This window comes from Hemitrygon akajei, chromosome 10 (genome assembly GCF_048418815.1).
Source record: "Hemitrygon akajei chromosome 10, sHemAka1.3, whole genome shotgun sequence".
In the NCBI taxonomy this organism is placed as follows: Eukaryota; Metazoa; Chordata; class Chondrichthyes; order Myliobatiformes; family Dasyatidae; genus Hemitrygon; species Hemitrygon akajei.
The window spans coordinates 73,266,718-73,283,333 of record NC_133133.1 but is presented as its reverse complement, the minus strand read 5'-3'; the positions used below and the strand labels follow the sequence as shown (position 1 = coordinate 73,283,333).

The following is a 16,616-nucleotide window of genomic DNA, read 5'->3' as shown; positions in this document are numbered from 1 at the left end:
AGACAGAGAATGGAGGGTTACAGACCGTGTACAGACAGAGAATGGAGTGTTATAGACTGTGTACAGACAGAGAATGCAGTGTTATAGACCGTGTACAGACAGAGAATGGAGTGTTATAGACCGTGTACAGACAGAGAATGGAGGGTTACAGACCGTGTACAGACAGAGAATGGAGTGTTATAGACTGTGTACAGACAGAGAATGGAGGGTTACAGACCGTGTACAGACAGAGAATGGAGTGTTATAGACTGTGTACAGACAGAGAATGGAGGGTTACAGACCGTGTACAGACAGAGAATGTAGGGTTATAGACTGTGTACAGACTGAGAATGGAAACTCTATACCAAAGTACATTTTAAATTAGCATCATAGCTGACACAGGTCTCACGGGCCGAAGTGCCTGTTCTTGCATTCTATGTTGTAATTCATTCATACAGAGAACAATAAACAAAACAAGTGTTGTTTTCACTCTGTGAAACCCCAGTGCTAACAGCATTCCTTTCAGATTAGCAGGTTTTCTGTGTTTACACCGTGCCTCCAGATATTGAGCCAATCTTGGCTCCATTTTGTTGCTCTCTCATAATTTTCTCCTATCCTCATGCCAAATGAGCGATTATCACAAGCTCTATAAATGGCAGCAACATCTTTGCCCTTATTTACTCTCAGTGTTAACTCCTCAAAGATTCAGCCTATTAATTAACCTCAGCAGTCTGTCCCTGATTTTTCTACTTCCTTAGGATTTAACGATCAATTGAATTTATACTATCTTATAAAAGAGTTACACCCTCCCCCCACCCAAATAATTTTGCCTGGAAACTTGTTTCCCCAGTCACAAAATCTCCCTCACTGAGTTTTAAAGTGAGAGAGGAAAGATTTAAAGAGCATCAGAGGGGTAATTTTGTTTTTCACACGGAGCATGGTGGATATGTGCAATGACTGTCAGAGGAAGTGGTGGAGAGAGGAATAATTACAACATTTAACTGACATTTAGACAGATACATGGATAGAAGAAAAACAGCAGGATATGGGTCTAACATAGGCAAGTGGGACTGCCTCAAGTTAGGCATCTTGAACAGCAACAATGAAGAACCATTATCCATGTAGTATAACTCTCTGACACTAGCTATTCTTTGTGTAAAGGAATTACTCCTCAGATCTCCTATAAACTTCCTAGCTCCTTTACTTTAAACCACAGGTATCTACTCTATCATTGCATCCCATCGTTTTACATTATGTACCTCTAACATGTCACAATCTCACTTTTTTTTTGCTCCAAGGCAAACAATTCCAACCTGTATAATTTTTCTTATATCTCAAGCCCTCCAGTTCAGGCAACATCCATGTGAATCTCTTTTGCTCCTTCTCTAGCTCAATTATATTCTTCCTATAGACTGGCAATGTTACATGCATCTACATTCTATTCTATTCCAAATCGTTAATATGCATGACAAGCAACATTGGATTGAGCATCGATGACTGTGAGATACCACTGTGCACAGGTCTCCAATCTGAGCTCACAATGGAATCCATGTGTTTCAACCTTCTGAACCAGACTACCATGTGGGCCTTGCTAAAGGTCTGGTAAAGGTCTACACAGACAATGTAAACCACCCAGCCCTCTTCATTCTCCATGGTCCATCAGCATCATTATGTGCTGTGTCAAATGACGTAGACAATCATGTCCTATGACCATGATTATTCTTAGCACATTTTTCTACAGCAGTGGTTTGCCATTGCCTTCTTCTGGGCAGTGACTTTACAAGGCGGGTTACCCCAGCCATTATCAATACTCTTCGGAGACTGTCTGCCTGGTGTCAGTGGTCTCACAATCTGGACTTGTGATATGCACCAGCTGCTCATGGCTTCACGTGACATTGTTCGGGGAGGTTATACAGGTGCTACGCCTTGCCCAAGAGTGACCTGCAGGCTAGCAGAGGGAAGGAGTGCCTTACACCTTCTTTGGTAGAGCTGTATCTCTACTCCACAACCCGATTTATCATATATGATAAATTCTATCTGCTACTCCTTTTACCAACTTTTCCAGCTGTTTTAGATGCCGTTGTTATCTTAGGCAACCTTCATCAGTTCTCCACCACACCACCAGTTCTGATATCATCTGCAAACTTACTGACTGCCAATTGCATCCAGTTCTGAAGGTTAGTGATTACCCTTTGGTCCTTGTTTTTCTTGGATTACTGTAATGGGATCTTTTACATTCACCTGAGAGACATACACACCATTAATTTATTAACTTATGTAATAGATTGCATGTCTGACTGTGGAGGCCGGCCTTAGAATGGCACACTTCCTTCATCATCATCATCATCACTATGTGCCATGTCTTATGACGTAGGCGATCATGGTCTTCAACCATGATTCTTCTTGGCAAATGTTTCTGCAGAAGGTGTTTGCCATTGCCTTCTTCTGGGCAGTGTCTTTAGAAGATGGGTGACCCCAGCCATTATCAATACTTATCAGAGATTGTCTGTCTGGCGTTAGTGGTCGCATAACCAGGACGTGCTATGCACCGACTGCTCATACAACCATCCACCACTTGCTCCCGTGGCTTCACGGGACCCTGATCCAGTGGGGGATTGTGCTAAGCAGGTGCTACAGCTTGCCCAAGGGTGACCTGCAGGCTAGCAGGGGGCTGGAGAGCCTTTGGTAGAGACATCTCTCCACTCTGCCACCCCACTTGGTTACTCCTTCAAAACAACTCCATCAAATTCATGAGACAAGATTAGCTGACCATTGCTAATCAGTACTTGCCTTTCCTATTGAAAATAAAATGTAAGCAGGAAGGGAAAGAGGAAGAATGAACTGGTACTGGTAGGCATGATTAAAGTAAATTTCAAAGCATTTTATCAGTATATTAAAGGCATGAGGGTAACAACAGAAAGATTAAGGTCCAGGTGGCAATCTAAGCAAAGGTTAGAGCTGAGGTCTGAAAAGGATACCTTGCATTTGTATTTATAGTCATGGATACTATGATTTGAGTATTCTTGATTTTGAATTTTGCGAAGAGTTAAAGAGGAGTGTAAATGAAGATAGTGCTCTTAATGCAGTCCACATGCTGACAAGGACCCACATGGGAAATTGACAACTTAGTCGATTGGATGTAAAATGGATGTTAATAGAGGAGGTGTGAATGTCAAGTTCACAGTTGATATGAAAATTGATGGCGGTGTTGATGGTAAAAAAGGCAGTTTTGGCTGCAGATCAATACTGATGAGTTGGCCACAACAAATGGAATTTAACCCAGAAAATTTAAGGTCTTGCATTTTGGAAGGACTAATAATACTGAGATATAAAGGATCCAAAGATGTTTTGAAGAATAGTAAATCCCCTATGGCAGCAGCTTCACTGGTTAAAAGGACAAATAGAATGCTTGTCTTCATTAGCCAAAGTGTAGAATACAAGAGCAGAGAGGTTTTGTTCAACTATGTAGAACACAGGTTAGATGAAAGCCAGCCGGAGTGTGTAGTTCCAGTCACCACACTATAGGAAGGGTAAGACTGCACTGTAAGTGATGCAGAGGCAATTCACCAGTGCAGAAGTTTAAGTACGAAGTACATTTATTATCCAAGTATGCATACATTATACAACCTTGAGATTCATCTCTTTACAGGTAGCCACTAAACAAAGAAACCTTAAAAAACAGACCATCAAACACTCAATGCACAGACAGATTTTAAAAAAACAGATCATGCAAACAATAGACGTAAACAAATAGCTTCAGAACTGAATTTCTACGAAAGACATGAAGCCAGGAATCACTGCAGCTGGAGTAGGCCACAGAACCAGTCCTCACCTCACCTCCGGACTCAACACACTGACCTTTTCAATCTTGGCTCGTGCTTAACTCATCCAAACATTGTGTTGTTCTTGCTCTCAGCCAGCTCTGGGGCCTGGACCCTGCTGTCAGGATTTGGCCTGTACCCAGCCTGGCACTGAAATTGATCAGACATCAGGACCCTCCTCACTCTAAAGGACATCATGATTCTGCCTTTTCTCTGTCTAGACCCCGCCTTCGCTTACCTAGGCCTTCGCTTTCCCTGGGCCTCTGCCTCCACTTCCCTCAGCCATTTCTCACCTGCACCACTGCCACCGCTTGCTTCTCCATTGTTAGAGTTGATCATTATTAACAAAGTGTTATTAACAAGGTATTTAGTAGTTTTATTTGTTTTGTTTTGTGCCACTGGTAAGTAGTCACTGGCATCACTAGCGCCATCTTAAACCGGAAGTACTGTGTGCAAATGAGCTTAAAGAGAGGCTGGGTTGGGTGAGTTTGTTTATTTTGGAACAGAGAAGATTGAGAATAAGCAAAATTATGAAAGGCATGCATAACAAGTACAGCAAAAAACAGAGATATCTATAATCAGAGGCTAAAATTTCAAGGGAAGAAATTTAGAGGGGTTTGGAGAAAGAATTCGTACCCAGATAACAGTTAAAATCTGAAACTTTACGCCTGAGGGAATTCTGAAGAACCGCATCACTTAACAGTTAATAAGTACTTAAATGAACATTTGAAATGGCAAAGCAGAGAAGGCTATGTGCCAAATACTGGAAAATGGGATTAGTGATGATAATTACTTTGACTGCTTGAGCAGGCACAGCAGACTGAACGTAGAACATAGAACGGTATAGCACAGAAACACACCACTTGCCCTACAATGTCTGTGCTGGCTTTGATTTCAAGCTAAGCTAATCTTATCTGCCTGCATGTAATCTATGTCATCTCATTCCCTTTCTGCTCATGTGGCCTGGCTGAGTGCCCTTTAAATGTAGATTGTAACCGTCTTCAAAAATTCCTCTGACAGCACATTCCAGGGACCTACCACTGTCTGGCACAGAGGTAAAAAAAAAATCTTTGACTCATAAATCTCCTTTAAGCTTTCTCCCACACTTCAAATCTATGACAAAACCACCCTAGAAATATGACTCTGGCTATCTAGTATCCATGCTTCCGTGCCAGACAGTTTCTAATGCTCCAGAGAAAACACTCCCCAAACCTTACATGTGTTTCTTTTTCCTTTCCAACTACATTTGCAATATCTTACCATTAAACCATTTTTTCTTCCTCGGAACATGTTGGTCCTGACTCCAGACCAGTTGTTATTGGGTGGAGCAGATGGATGACACCCCGTGGTTCTGAAAGTTGTAGCTGAAAAGATTGAGGAAGCATCAGTGGAGAGCTTTCAAGGATCACCATAGTTTGGAATGGTTCCAGAGGACTGGAAAATTGCAGGTATGACTCCATGCCTTAAAAAGTGAGGGAGGCAAAAGGCATCAGTGGGAAGATATTGGAGCATTATTAAGGATGAGGTTTCAGAGACTTGAAGGCACATAATAAAATAGGCTCAAGTCAGCAATGCATTGTTTCCTTAAGGGGAAATCTGGCCTGACAAATCTGTTGGAATTCTTTGTGGAAATAACAGACAGAATAGACAAAGGAGAATTGATGGATGTTGTTTACTTGGATTTTCAGGAAATCTTTAACAAGGTGCCACATAAGAGGTCGGTAAACAAGATAAGAGCCCATGGTATTACAGGAAATACATGAGCACGGATAGAAGATTGGCAGACTGGCAAGGAGATGAACGGTGGGAAAAATGAGGGCCTTTTCTGGTTAGCTGCTGGTGACTCTTGGTGTTCTACAGTGGTCTGTGTTGAGACCACTTCTTTTCATATAAAATGTCAATGATTTCAATGACAATGGCTTTGTGGCCATGTTTGTGGGCAATAAAAAGACAGGTGGAGGGGTGGGTAGTGTTGAGGAAGTAGGGAGTCTGCAGAAGGACTTGGAGGGATTAGGAGAATGGGAATGAAGTGGCAAATGGAATACAGTGTAAGGAAGTGTATGGTCATGCACTTTGACAGAAGGAATAAAAGCATAGACTGTTTTCTAAGCAGGGAGAATATTCAAAATTGGAGGTGCAAAGGGACTTGGGAGCCTCGTGCATGGTTCCCTAAAGGTTAGCATTGCAGGCCTGATAAGGAAGGCAAAAGTATATTTGTTACTGAGGTATGTATTCTACAGTATATACAATTTTAAGATGTATCTCCTTACAGGCAGCCACAACACAAAGACACAAAAGAACCCATTAAACAAAAAGCCCATCAAACATCCAATGCGCAAAGAATGAAACAAAAACCATGCAGACAATAGACATAAGCAAATAGCTTCAGAACTGAAGTTTTACGAAAGACACAAAGTCAGGCATCGCTGCAGCTGGTGCAGGCCACAGCCACAGTTCATCGCAAAGTCGAGCAAATGTTGTAAAACACAGACATGAAGCCAGGCATCACTGCAGCCAGCACTGCATTTCAGAGAAACGTCGCAGATCAGCCAGCAGAACCAGCCCCCGACACCCTGACTTTTACAATCTGGCCCAGCACTTAAATCATCCAAAACATCGTATCATTCCTCGCATTCGGACTGCTCTGGGGCTGGGACCCTGCCACCATGATTCGACCCATACCCAAACTTTCTATTTCAGCCCGGTGGTTAAATCAATCAGACATCGGACTTCTCTCCCTCTTGGGGGTGCCACGACTCTGCCTTGACTCTGACTCTGTTTGCCATGACCAGATCTTCCCTGTGCCAACGTTACCACTGGTCTCTACTTGCCCTGACCATGCCACGCCAGCACCTCCACCTCCACTTGCCTCAACCACCCTCTGCTCGCCTTTTGTTAGGATTGTTAATGTTGATCATTATTAATAAGGTGTATACAGGCAGTCGCCGGTTTACGTACGAGTTCGGTTCCTGAGTCCGTCTTTAAGTCAGATTTGTACGTAAGTCGGAACACGTACATCCGGTATTATTTAGCGTCAGTTTGTCTTAGTATATAGTATATATTTTACCTTTCTATGCATATAAAACACTTAAGAAACATATGTATTTCAATAATTAAACCACTGTGTTGCTTAGTAATAATCGTAGCTTTCATCAGGGCCTTTCACATGCTCCATTATTCTCACTTTATCCGTTATCCTTTAAAATTGTTCCAATCGTTGACTGACTGTAGCCTAACACTTTTCCAATGATCGATGGCATTTCACCTCTTTCCAAACGCTTTATCATTGCCACTTTATTTTCAATCGTGATCGCTTCCCGTCAATGGAACAGAAACACTGCGGGCGGCGGGTCCTGAGCTGCACCGGCTCCCAAGGTCCGCTGGGTCCTAAACTCCACCACACTGAGACAGGCTGAATGGGACAAGTGGGGGCTGTGCTGGGTTTGGGTATTTGATCCTCCACAATATTCCGCGTGGGATTTTAAACTGGAGGTGGCAGTGTTTTTTTAACAAGGTCAAGTTGCGAGCTCGACATCAACCTGGCTCAGATGGTATGGGAGTCACTGGATCAACATCAACCCTGCACGGGAACAGTCTGTCACTAAAGTGAACTCAGGAACCTCCGTTCTCGAGCGCGGCGCTGATCTCGCTGCGCCACCAGCCGACCGGAACGGGGAGCGGGGTCAGGGTGAATCTTACTAAGAAAAATTTAAGCCAAATACAAAGTTAAACACACAACACAGTGTCATCGGCAATGACAAAATGGCAGACGGCATCGCGATCTGACTTAAAATGGTGGACAGCGTCACGATCTGACTTAAAATGGCAGACGGTGTTCTCCTTCCTCGGTTTGTAAGGACGAGTTGTCTGTAAGTCGGACGTTCGTAACTCGGGGACTACCTGTAGTAGTTTCCTTGATTTTGTCTTTTTGCCACCCATAAGTAGTCACTATCTTAAACCAGTGTCATCTTAAGATAGAACCATGCAATGGTAGCATGCATTTCGAGAGGACTAGAATATAAAATTGAGGTGGATGGAGATACTTCTCTACTAGAGGACATGGGACATGTAAGGCACGCCTTCCCTCTGCTAGCCTGCTAGTCACCCTTGGGCAAGGTGTAGCATGTGCTTAGCATGCCCCCCCCCCCCCGCCCCCACCGATCAGGGTCACATGAAGCCATGGGAGCAGGCAGTAGATGGCCGTATGAACAACTGGTGCAGATCACAAGTCCTGATTAGCGACCACTGACACCAGGCGTACAATCTCTGAAGAGTGTTCATCATGGCAAACCACTTTTGCTGATAAATATGCCAAGAACAGTCCTGGTTATCCAGAGACCATGATTGCCTATGTCATATGATATGGAACATAACAAGCAAACAAAATTATAAAAGCAAGGATATGATGCTGAGGCTTTATAAGGCAGTGGTCAGACTGCACTTGGAGTATAGTGAACAGTTTTGGGCCCCTTATCTAAGAAATGATATGCTGACATTGGAGAGAGTCCAGAGGGCTCTGGGCCTGTGCTCACTGTGGTTTGGAAGAAAGGGGAATTTGAAAGATGTATTGTTGATTGAGTGGATAAGGAGAGGATGTTTCCTATTGTCAGGGAGTCTCGGACATCCCTCTAGAACTGAGATAAGGAGGAATTTCTTTAGCTAGAGGGTGGTGAATCTGTGGAATTCATTGCTACAGACGGCTGTGGAGGCCAAGTAATTGGGTATACTTAAAGTGGAGGTTGATAGGTTCTTGGTTGTTAGGGTGTCAATGGTTATAGGCAGAAGGCAGGAGAATGGGGTTGAGAGGAATAATAACAAATCAGCCATGATGGAATAGCAGAGCAGACTCGATGGGCCAAATGGCCTGATTCTGCTCCTATATTAATTGACTTCTAGTCTTATGACATAAGACTTACCCAACAACAACCATTCCCGATCTATACTCACCAGCTCCTGCCAAATACTATTGTAATTAATTTTACCAAATTTAGCACTTTCCCCCAATATCCAGTCCTTAACTTTAACTATCTGAAAACTTATCAAATCATGAGAAGCACACATAAAGCACTGGAGGCAGCATCCATGGTTTGAAATAAACTGTTGATGTTTTGGCCAAGAAACTTCATCAGGCTGTCTCGCTGGAAGTGTTGACTGTTTATTCCCCTCCGTAGATGCTGCCTGACTTGTTGAATTGCACCAACATTTTGTGTGTTGCCCAAGGCTTTCAGAATCTGCAGTATCCCTTGTGTTTACCAAGTTACACTCACTATTTCCAAGACGCTCTCCTACTGAAAGAGGAATGAGCTGGTGAGATTGTATGAATCTGTGGTTGAGCCATAAACATTAGCCTTGTTAGTTCATATTTATCCTATTATTGAATAAAATATATACATTTGAAAAGTGTAGGTATTTAGTTGTTGTATGTCAAATTTCACTGCATTGATTGTTTCTCTGTGTTTTACCTTTTAGAACTGGAAGACATATCAAAAAGCTAAAATGAATCTGGAGGTGACCCCAACTAACAAATCAGGGGTCGGTCAGCCTGACTGCCCGATGATTGATGATTTTCGCAATCAAGTCTATTCCACGGTATACTCCCTAGTTTTTGTGGTGGGCTTAGCAGGAAATTCTTTTGCTGTATATGTGCTGCTGAAGACTTTTAAACAAAGAACAGCTTTCAACATCTACATGCTGAACCTGGCAGTGTCAGATTTGCTGTGTGTATGCACCTTGCCTTTGAGAGTGATATACTACTCTTTCAAAGGAAGATGGATCTTTGGGGACTTAATGTGCAGAGTCACCTCTTACTCTCTCTATGTTAACCTGTACTGCAGCATTTACTTCATGACTGCCATGAGTTTCACCCGATTCCTGGCCATCGTGTTCCCTGTTAAAAATATGAAAATAGTGAATATTAAGAAGGCTAAGATCGTCTGTGCAGTGATATGGAGTTTTGTGACATTGACGAGTGCTCCATTCCTGATGTCCGGCTCTCACCAGGTGGAAAACAAAACAAAGTGCTTTGAACCTCCAACTTTACAAGATAAAAATGGCCTAAAAAGCCTATTGATCATGAACTACGTATCTGTGGTCTTGGGCTTCATCCTACCCTTCCTCATCATCCTTGTTTGTTACACCTTTATCGTAAGGACTTTAATGAAAAGCACAGCAGCTATTCATAAGAAAAAAGCATCGCGTCGAAGAGCAGTGCATCTAATCATAATTGTGCTTGCTGCCTTCCTGATCAGCTTCATGCCGTATCACGTACAACGTACAGTGCATTTGCACTTCCTGAACCAAGATGTGAAGAGCTGCGAAGACATCATTTATATGCAGAAGTCAGTCGTAGTCACGCTCTGTCTGGCTGCTGCCAACACCTGCTTTGACCCACTATTATACTTCTTCTCAGGTGAAAACTTCAGACGAAGGCTCACAATTTCTTTCAGCAGAAAATCATCTTTGTCAAGCCACCAAATGTCTAACAAAAGGAAACGCTCGTTGATGATTCAAGAAAATGAGAAGTCCGATGGAAATGCTTACACTCCTGCAGCGACAAGTGCAACCAACAGCAACAACAGCAAAATCTGAATCCCTTGTTGTACAGCTTTGGAACAACCTTTCAATTTGTGAGATAACTTTTGTTACTATCACGTTTCTATTATGCAAAACAAATACAAACCAAGTGTCACTGTTAAGTCCTTAGATTCAATCAGAGGAGCAGTCGAAGAGTATCTCCTTATTGGTATCATTTACAACAAAGACATAAAGATACTTTAAAAAGGCATTGCTTCCCCAAAAACATTTTAGACATCAGACATAATTTTGCTTATTTACAAGTGCTGGCGCTGAAGGTATCTGAAATGTAAATGCTGAAGTAGATTCACCTGTCCTAGGCTGCTGATTGGTGTTTTATGAGCCTTCTACATTCTGATTAGTATTAGTTTAATGACAACTGCTTCAAAAAGTCTGATGGTGAAGTTTCTGCAACTTCCACAGACTCCATAGCACCACGAAGCTTGCTTACATTGGATTGTGTCTATTTCCAACTTCTGTTCAATTGAACAAACTCTGAAAGGGGATATGATCTAATTTGAATCGCCTCACGTATAGATTTTACCAGATTGTTGGAGCAGAATGTTGAGCTGGGGCTAGGGAGCACGTTTAAGATGAACATGCATCAAAAAAAGGGACGAGAAGGATTGTTTCCTTAAGAAGAATGGGCTATTAGACTGTCTGAAAAATCTGTGGAGCTCTTTGAAAAGTAACAGGGCTGAAAGGCAAGTGTAAAATATCGTCACTTATTGTGGAGAGACAGTGGAATTGAAAAGAGAAGACTGTCACCATATTGCACTGTTGAGTTCAGCATCACAGCCAAGCCAGTATGCAATTATTATTGAATCACTTTATCTACTTGTTCATCAACATGCACTGGAAGTGTTTATGACTCGGGTTTCATTGAGCCTTGTCTGTTAATTTACCTCACACTCAAAATGTCTGCTGATATCTATACTTGCCACATGTCCTTCTGTGTGAGAGTGGGTGAACATGTGATGCCCACCTTTGCCAGTGAAGGAGAGGGAATAAAAACAGCTATGTGGTTCCAGTGAACAAGAAGGAAGTAATTGATCACATTAATTCTGGTAGAAACAGCTTTTTTCTTTAACAAATACCTACTAATGTTTAAATTTAAATATGTACATAAATCTGTTTAAGACAAATGTTCCTAAGCACAAAAGTTATAGTTGACCAACATAGTCTCATTGCAAAACTAAAGGGTGTTCTGGAAAAATTCTACCAACTTTTCACGTACAGTATTTTATTGAAATTAAAGCTTTGCAGAGCAATGAAGTAAAATTGTCCAAAACAAAAACCTTTGAGGGAAGAAGATTTGGGATGTCATACAAAATTATGTAAGCAGTTCAGGTATGGAGTTAACATTTCCTCTGGCAGAGGAACTATGTGCAGAGCCTCAAAAGGAATTGCCATGCTAGACAGAGATGGGGAAAAATACTTCCGTCTTGCAAATAGTGAAGCTTTAAAACTCGCATGTCCAGAGGGTTATGGAGACTCAGTTGCTGAGGAGATTCAACGTAGAGATTTTTGTATATAGTACTACTGTACGAAATTGGCACTGTTAAACTGTTGGCTATAATCTCATCGAATAAAAGAACTGGCACTAGGACCAAATGATCTACTATTCCTTACGTAGAGGCAGATGGTGATGACAGCTAGGTTAAGTATTCAAAGCAGTTACCATAGTTCGTTGCTAAAGTTTCCAGATTACATCTCTGCAATCCACCTCAAGCTAGTTTATGAAATTCTGTGTACTTTACAAATCAATTAGGACTTTACTCAGGTTGATTATATAAAGCCGGAAACTTTAATATAATTATTCCTATAGATGTAACACCATTGAAGACTAAATGCTAAATAAAACACCAAGAGCTAGTGATAAGATCATCTTGACATTAGAGAAAACTAACTTAGAGTTGATTCAGACTTTGAAAATGGTGCCTAAGGGCCCATGAAATTCTCTCTCAAAGTATTTTGGACAGTTTTGCTTCAGTGTAATGCACTCAATATCAATATGTATTGAAGTTCTAAGGATATTTACAATGAAAATGCACTGACTTCTAGATGTATAGCGGATTAGCATGTTGCACTTCGATATTGGTATTCATAATTCTACACATCACATCATGAGTAATTTCAAAGAATTGACAGCAGCAAAGAAATAACTGGAGAACATTATGCCTTTATATTCTGTCTAATAGGATTCTAACATCCTATTAAATGTCATCGCCAATAAGGTTAAAATTAACCCAGTTATTTCTGGAAAACGATTGTTGGCCAGAACTGCAGAATTCACAATGGGTTAAATGTCATAATTAATGAACTTTGGTTGTTTCTTACAAGAAATTGACCTGTGTCCCACACAGCGATACTCCTGCAAGGAGACAGATAAATAAAAACATGGGTAAAAGAATGTCAGGTCAATTTGATTAAGAGAGAAAAACACAGAACTTATAACCTAGTATTTTTTAATCAATTTTACATCAATTGAAAAATACTAGAAGGTAAGCACAAAAATGTAAAATATATGTACATTAGTGAATTAGTTATCAAAATAATTTTGAAACAATACCTTGTAATTTTGTCTTACTGATTTATGATATCTCACATTATTAGAATTGCACAATATAATGTCATTAAACAGAAAGCAAGCTTTCTTATTAATCAGTTTTTATAAAGTTTTTCTGAGCAATGAAAAAATAAATTTATTTTACATTCCACATTTCTGTTATTTCACATTGCAGTATCTCACTAAAAAGCTACCTATGAAATAAAGAGTCTCCTCCATGTGACCACATTTCATCTGCTTCCCCCCACTTTGGGCATGATGAGATTTGTTTACCCTGCATCCTCATGTCCTCATGGACTGTATGTATGTTTTATTATCAATAACTCTTTAAATGTTATTTTAAGGATAATTTCAGTTTCTATGTTTTAGATAATACCCAATATAACTTTTGATGAGGGTTTGTGGGAAGGTTCATTCATAAGTCCAAGAAGTTTGGGTTTAAACAATATACTACGAAGTCAAGGCTATATAAAGTGCAGCGTTTTCCAAAAACAGATTCCTTTCCCAAAAGTAAGTCTGCTTAGAGACTTGGCCCTCAGTTGGCTAGGTAACACTCCGGAGTAGAAAATATCCCAGAGATGCTGCAAACATTGAACAAATTAAAATATGTGGAATTTTTGGAAGACATCTACTGTATGTAGCAGCAAAAATTGCTTCCTTTCAGGCTCTCTGGCTAACATGCTTCCAACTCACTACTGAACTTGCAATCTAAAGATTCCATCCAGTTCTCATGATTCAATGACTTACCACTCACTGAAAAATATCAGGGCCTCTTGTTGCTCCAGACAAAGGTGGTCTCCTATTCTTTGCCTTCTATAAACAGTGTTGACCAAGATGATGACCAGAAGGCACAATCTTATTTTGGAATATTTAATTATCAACCAAACCATCAGCAGAAGGCCCAGATTATGTGGTAGCAAATTGTCAGTATCTTCAGTCTATATGTAATTGTCAACAGTTTTAGGCCGATTCTCTCAGAAAGGATGTGCTGTCGTTGGAGAGAGTCCAGAGGCGGTTCATGAGGATGATTCCTGGAATGAAAGGGTTAACACACGAGAAGCATTTGGCAGCTTTGGGCCTGTACTCACTGGAATTTAGAAGAATACATGAGGATTTCATTGAAACCTACCAAATGTTGAAAGGATTAGATAGGGTGTATGTGGAGAGAATGTTGCCTATGGTGGAGGTATCCAGAACTAGAGGGCACAGACTCAAAATTGAGTGGTGACCTCTTGGACCAGGGGTAAGGAGGAAGTTTTTTAGCTAGACAGAAGTGAATCTGTGGAATGCTCTGCCACAGACTGTGGTGGAGGTCAAGAACGTGGGTACATTTAAGGTAGAAGTTGATATTTTATTGATCGATCAGAACATCAAAGGATATGGCGAAAAAGTAGATGTATGGGGTTGAGTGGGATCCGGGATCAGCCATGATGGAATGGTGGAGAAGACTCGATGGGCTGAATGGCCTAATTCTGCTCCTATGTCTTATGGTATTAATAATCCATGTAATATAACGAGAGCTGTGTTATTTCTGCACACGTATATGCTAAAATGGAAAGCACAATACCGCTAATGGTTTACACTGCATCAGACTGCCGGAATCCTTACACGGTTCAGAATGGGTGAGGGTACTTAAGTGCTGTTCCACTTGCTGGAGAATTCTGCAATATGTCATTGGGGTATTTTCTGATTTAACTGAAAAAGAATTGGGGCAAGTGCCTCGGGTAAGAGTTCGGTCATTTAAAGTTTTTTAAATTGGCTGTTAATCGAAGAAGTTTAGTTTCTAGATCTTTCCAAGAAGTATTTATATTTAGTTGGATTTTTAATTTTATCTTTTAGAAATATTTATAGGTATTTAAGTGTTTGAATGTATCAAAATATAATTTGAAATATTTTATTTAAGTTCTTTATTATTGATTATAAGCTTTAGAAGTATTTAAATGTTTTTGAAAATTTCTGAACACCTCTGTTTTTAAAAGTTGTTAGATTTCACTAAGGATGTGACCTATGTGTGAATTATCGTAAACACAAAGTACACTGCAGATGCTGTGGTCAAATCAACACGTACAACAAGCTGGATGAACTCAGCAGGTCGGGCAGCATCTGTGGAAATGAGCAGTCAACGTTTTGGGCCGAGACCCTTCGTCAGGACTGAAGAAGGAGGGGGTAGGGGCCCTATATGCCTGACCTGCTGAGTTCATCCAGCTTTTGTACATGTGAATTATCGTGGTAGCTAGAATTTATAAATCTTTTTCTGGAGGGTATGACGTGGCCAGAAATAAATGCATAAAGTGCAGGAAATATGCAAAACGGAGGTGAGACAATATCTGTCTATTAGCTAGAACTGCTCAAGAGGGATTTAATTAGTCTGGCAGAGGGTGTGACCCAAAGTACTCATGTGGCAAATGAGAAAGTAGAGGCATATGTATAAGTTAAAGCAGGTAAGTTTGGATAGGATAAGCAGAGGAATGATGAGGCAGGAAGTCACAAATTCCTTGTAAGCTAAATATCATTCATTTAATTCAAAAATGCAGGTAATTCAGATGACCTCAGGTTGAGGATGTGCCCATGGAACTGAGATATTATAGCTATGACAGAAACATGGTTGAGGGATGGGTAGGTCTGGCAGCTCTGTGTTGTAAGGTATAGATACTCAGACATAAGAGAGATGGAGTTAAGAGAACATCATGGCAGTACTTAGGAAGGAAATACAGTACTTGAGGGATCGCACAGTGAGGCTAGATAGGGGGAATTTAGAAATATGAAGGGACCGATCACTTTGATGAATATGCACTTTAAGTCAGCAGGAATTAGAAAATATCACAGATAGTTGTAGGGCTGGCGTAATAGATGAATTTAGTTTTTCAAGTATTGATTGAAACTGCCATAGTACTAAGGGTTTGTATGGCGTACAATTTAAGTGTGTCCAGAAAAGTTTTCTCAGTGAATATGTAGATGATCCTACTAGATCCTACTAGCAGCTGTGGGGGTGGGGGGGGGGGGGACGACAACTCAATCTCTTAGTGGGAAATGAGGCTGGGGAAGTAGATGGAGAGTTGGCGGGAAAGTCATTTGGGACCAGTAATCATAATTCTATTTGTCTGAAAATAGTTCTTGATAAAGATAGGACTGATCCACATGTTAAAGTCTTAGATTCAGGAAAGAAGAATTTGCAAGGGAAGAAATTGCAGGAGCCCTGTAAGGATTCCTTAACCACTAGACATCAAGGCAACATTAACTGGGCGAGGCTTTGAGCAAGAAAAGGAATGTCTGGCAAGTCGGAGACCTAAAAGTGAGATAGGGAAAAGTTCAAGGCCAACATTTTTCTTAGAGTGAAGGGCAAGTCTGGCAGGATTAGGGAAGACTGGTTCCCAAAGGATATTGAGAGTCTGATCAGTGAAAGCAAAGAAGTATTTGTCAGATATAGGCAGCTGTGCTCAAGCAAAAGAAGTAGAAGGGATATAGAAGTGCACTTAAGGAAATAAGGAAAGCATAAAGGAGTAATCCTAAAAATATGTATAAGGTATATTAAGAGCAAAAGTGTAACTAGGGAGAAAATTGGTCCCCTTAAGGATTGATGTGGTTGCCCACATTTAGAGCAATTGGAGATGGGTGAGGACAAATCAATATTGCTTGTTGGTATTTACTACGAAGAAGAGTCAGAGAAGCCAGGA

General features: G+C 40.9%; 1 protein-coding gene across 4 annotated transcripts in view; it reads left to right on the top strand.

The window, feature by feature from the left end:
* The window catches only part of LOC140734471 (cysteinyl leukotriene receptor 1-like), a 70,974-nt gene extending 57,883 nt beyond the window's left edge, over positions 1 to 13,091 (top strand). For all 4 annotated transcript variants that reach the window (XM_073058463.1, XM_073058464.1, XM_073058466.1 and 1 more), the window contains one exon: positions 9,270 to 13,091. In XM_073058463.1, the coding sequence (XP_072914564.1) occupies positions 9,297 to 10,388 (1,092 nt within the window). In that variant the 5' untranslated portion in view covers positions 9,270 to 9,296 and the 3' untranslated portion in view covers positions 10,389 to 13,091. The remainder of the gene's footprint in view (positions 1 to 9,269) is intronic.
* The last annotated feature ends 3,525 nt before the right edge of the window (positions 13,092 to 16,616 follow it).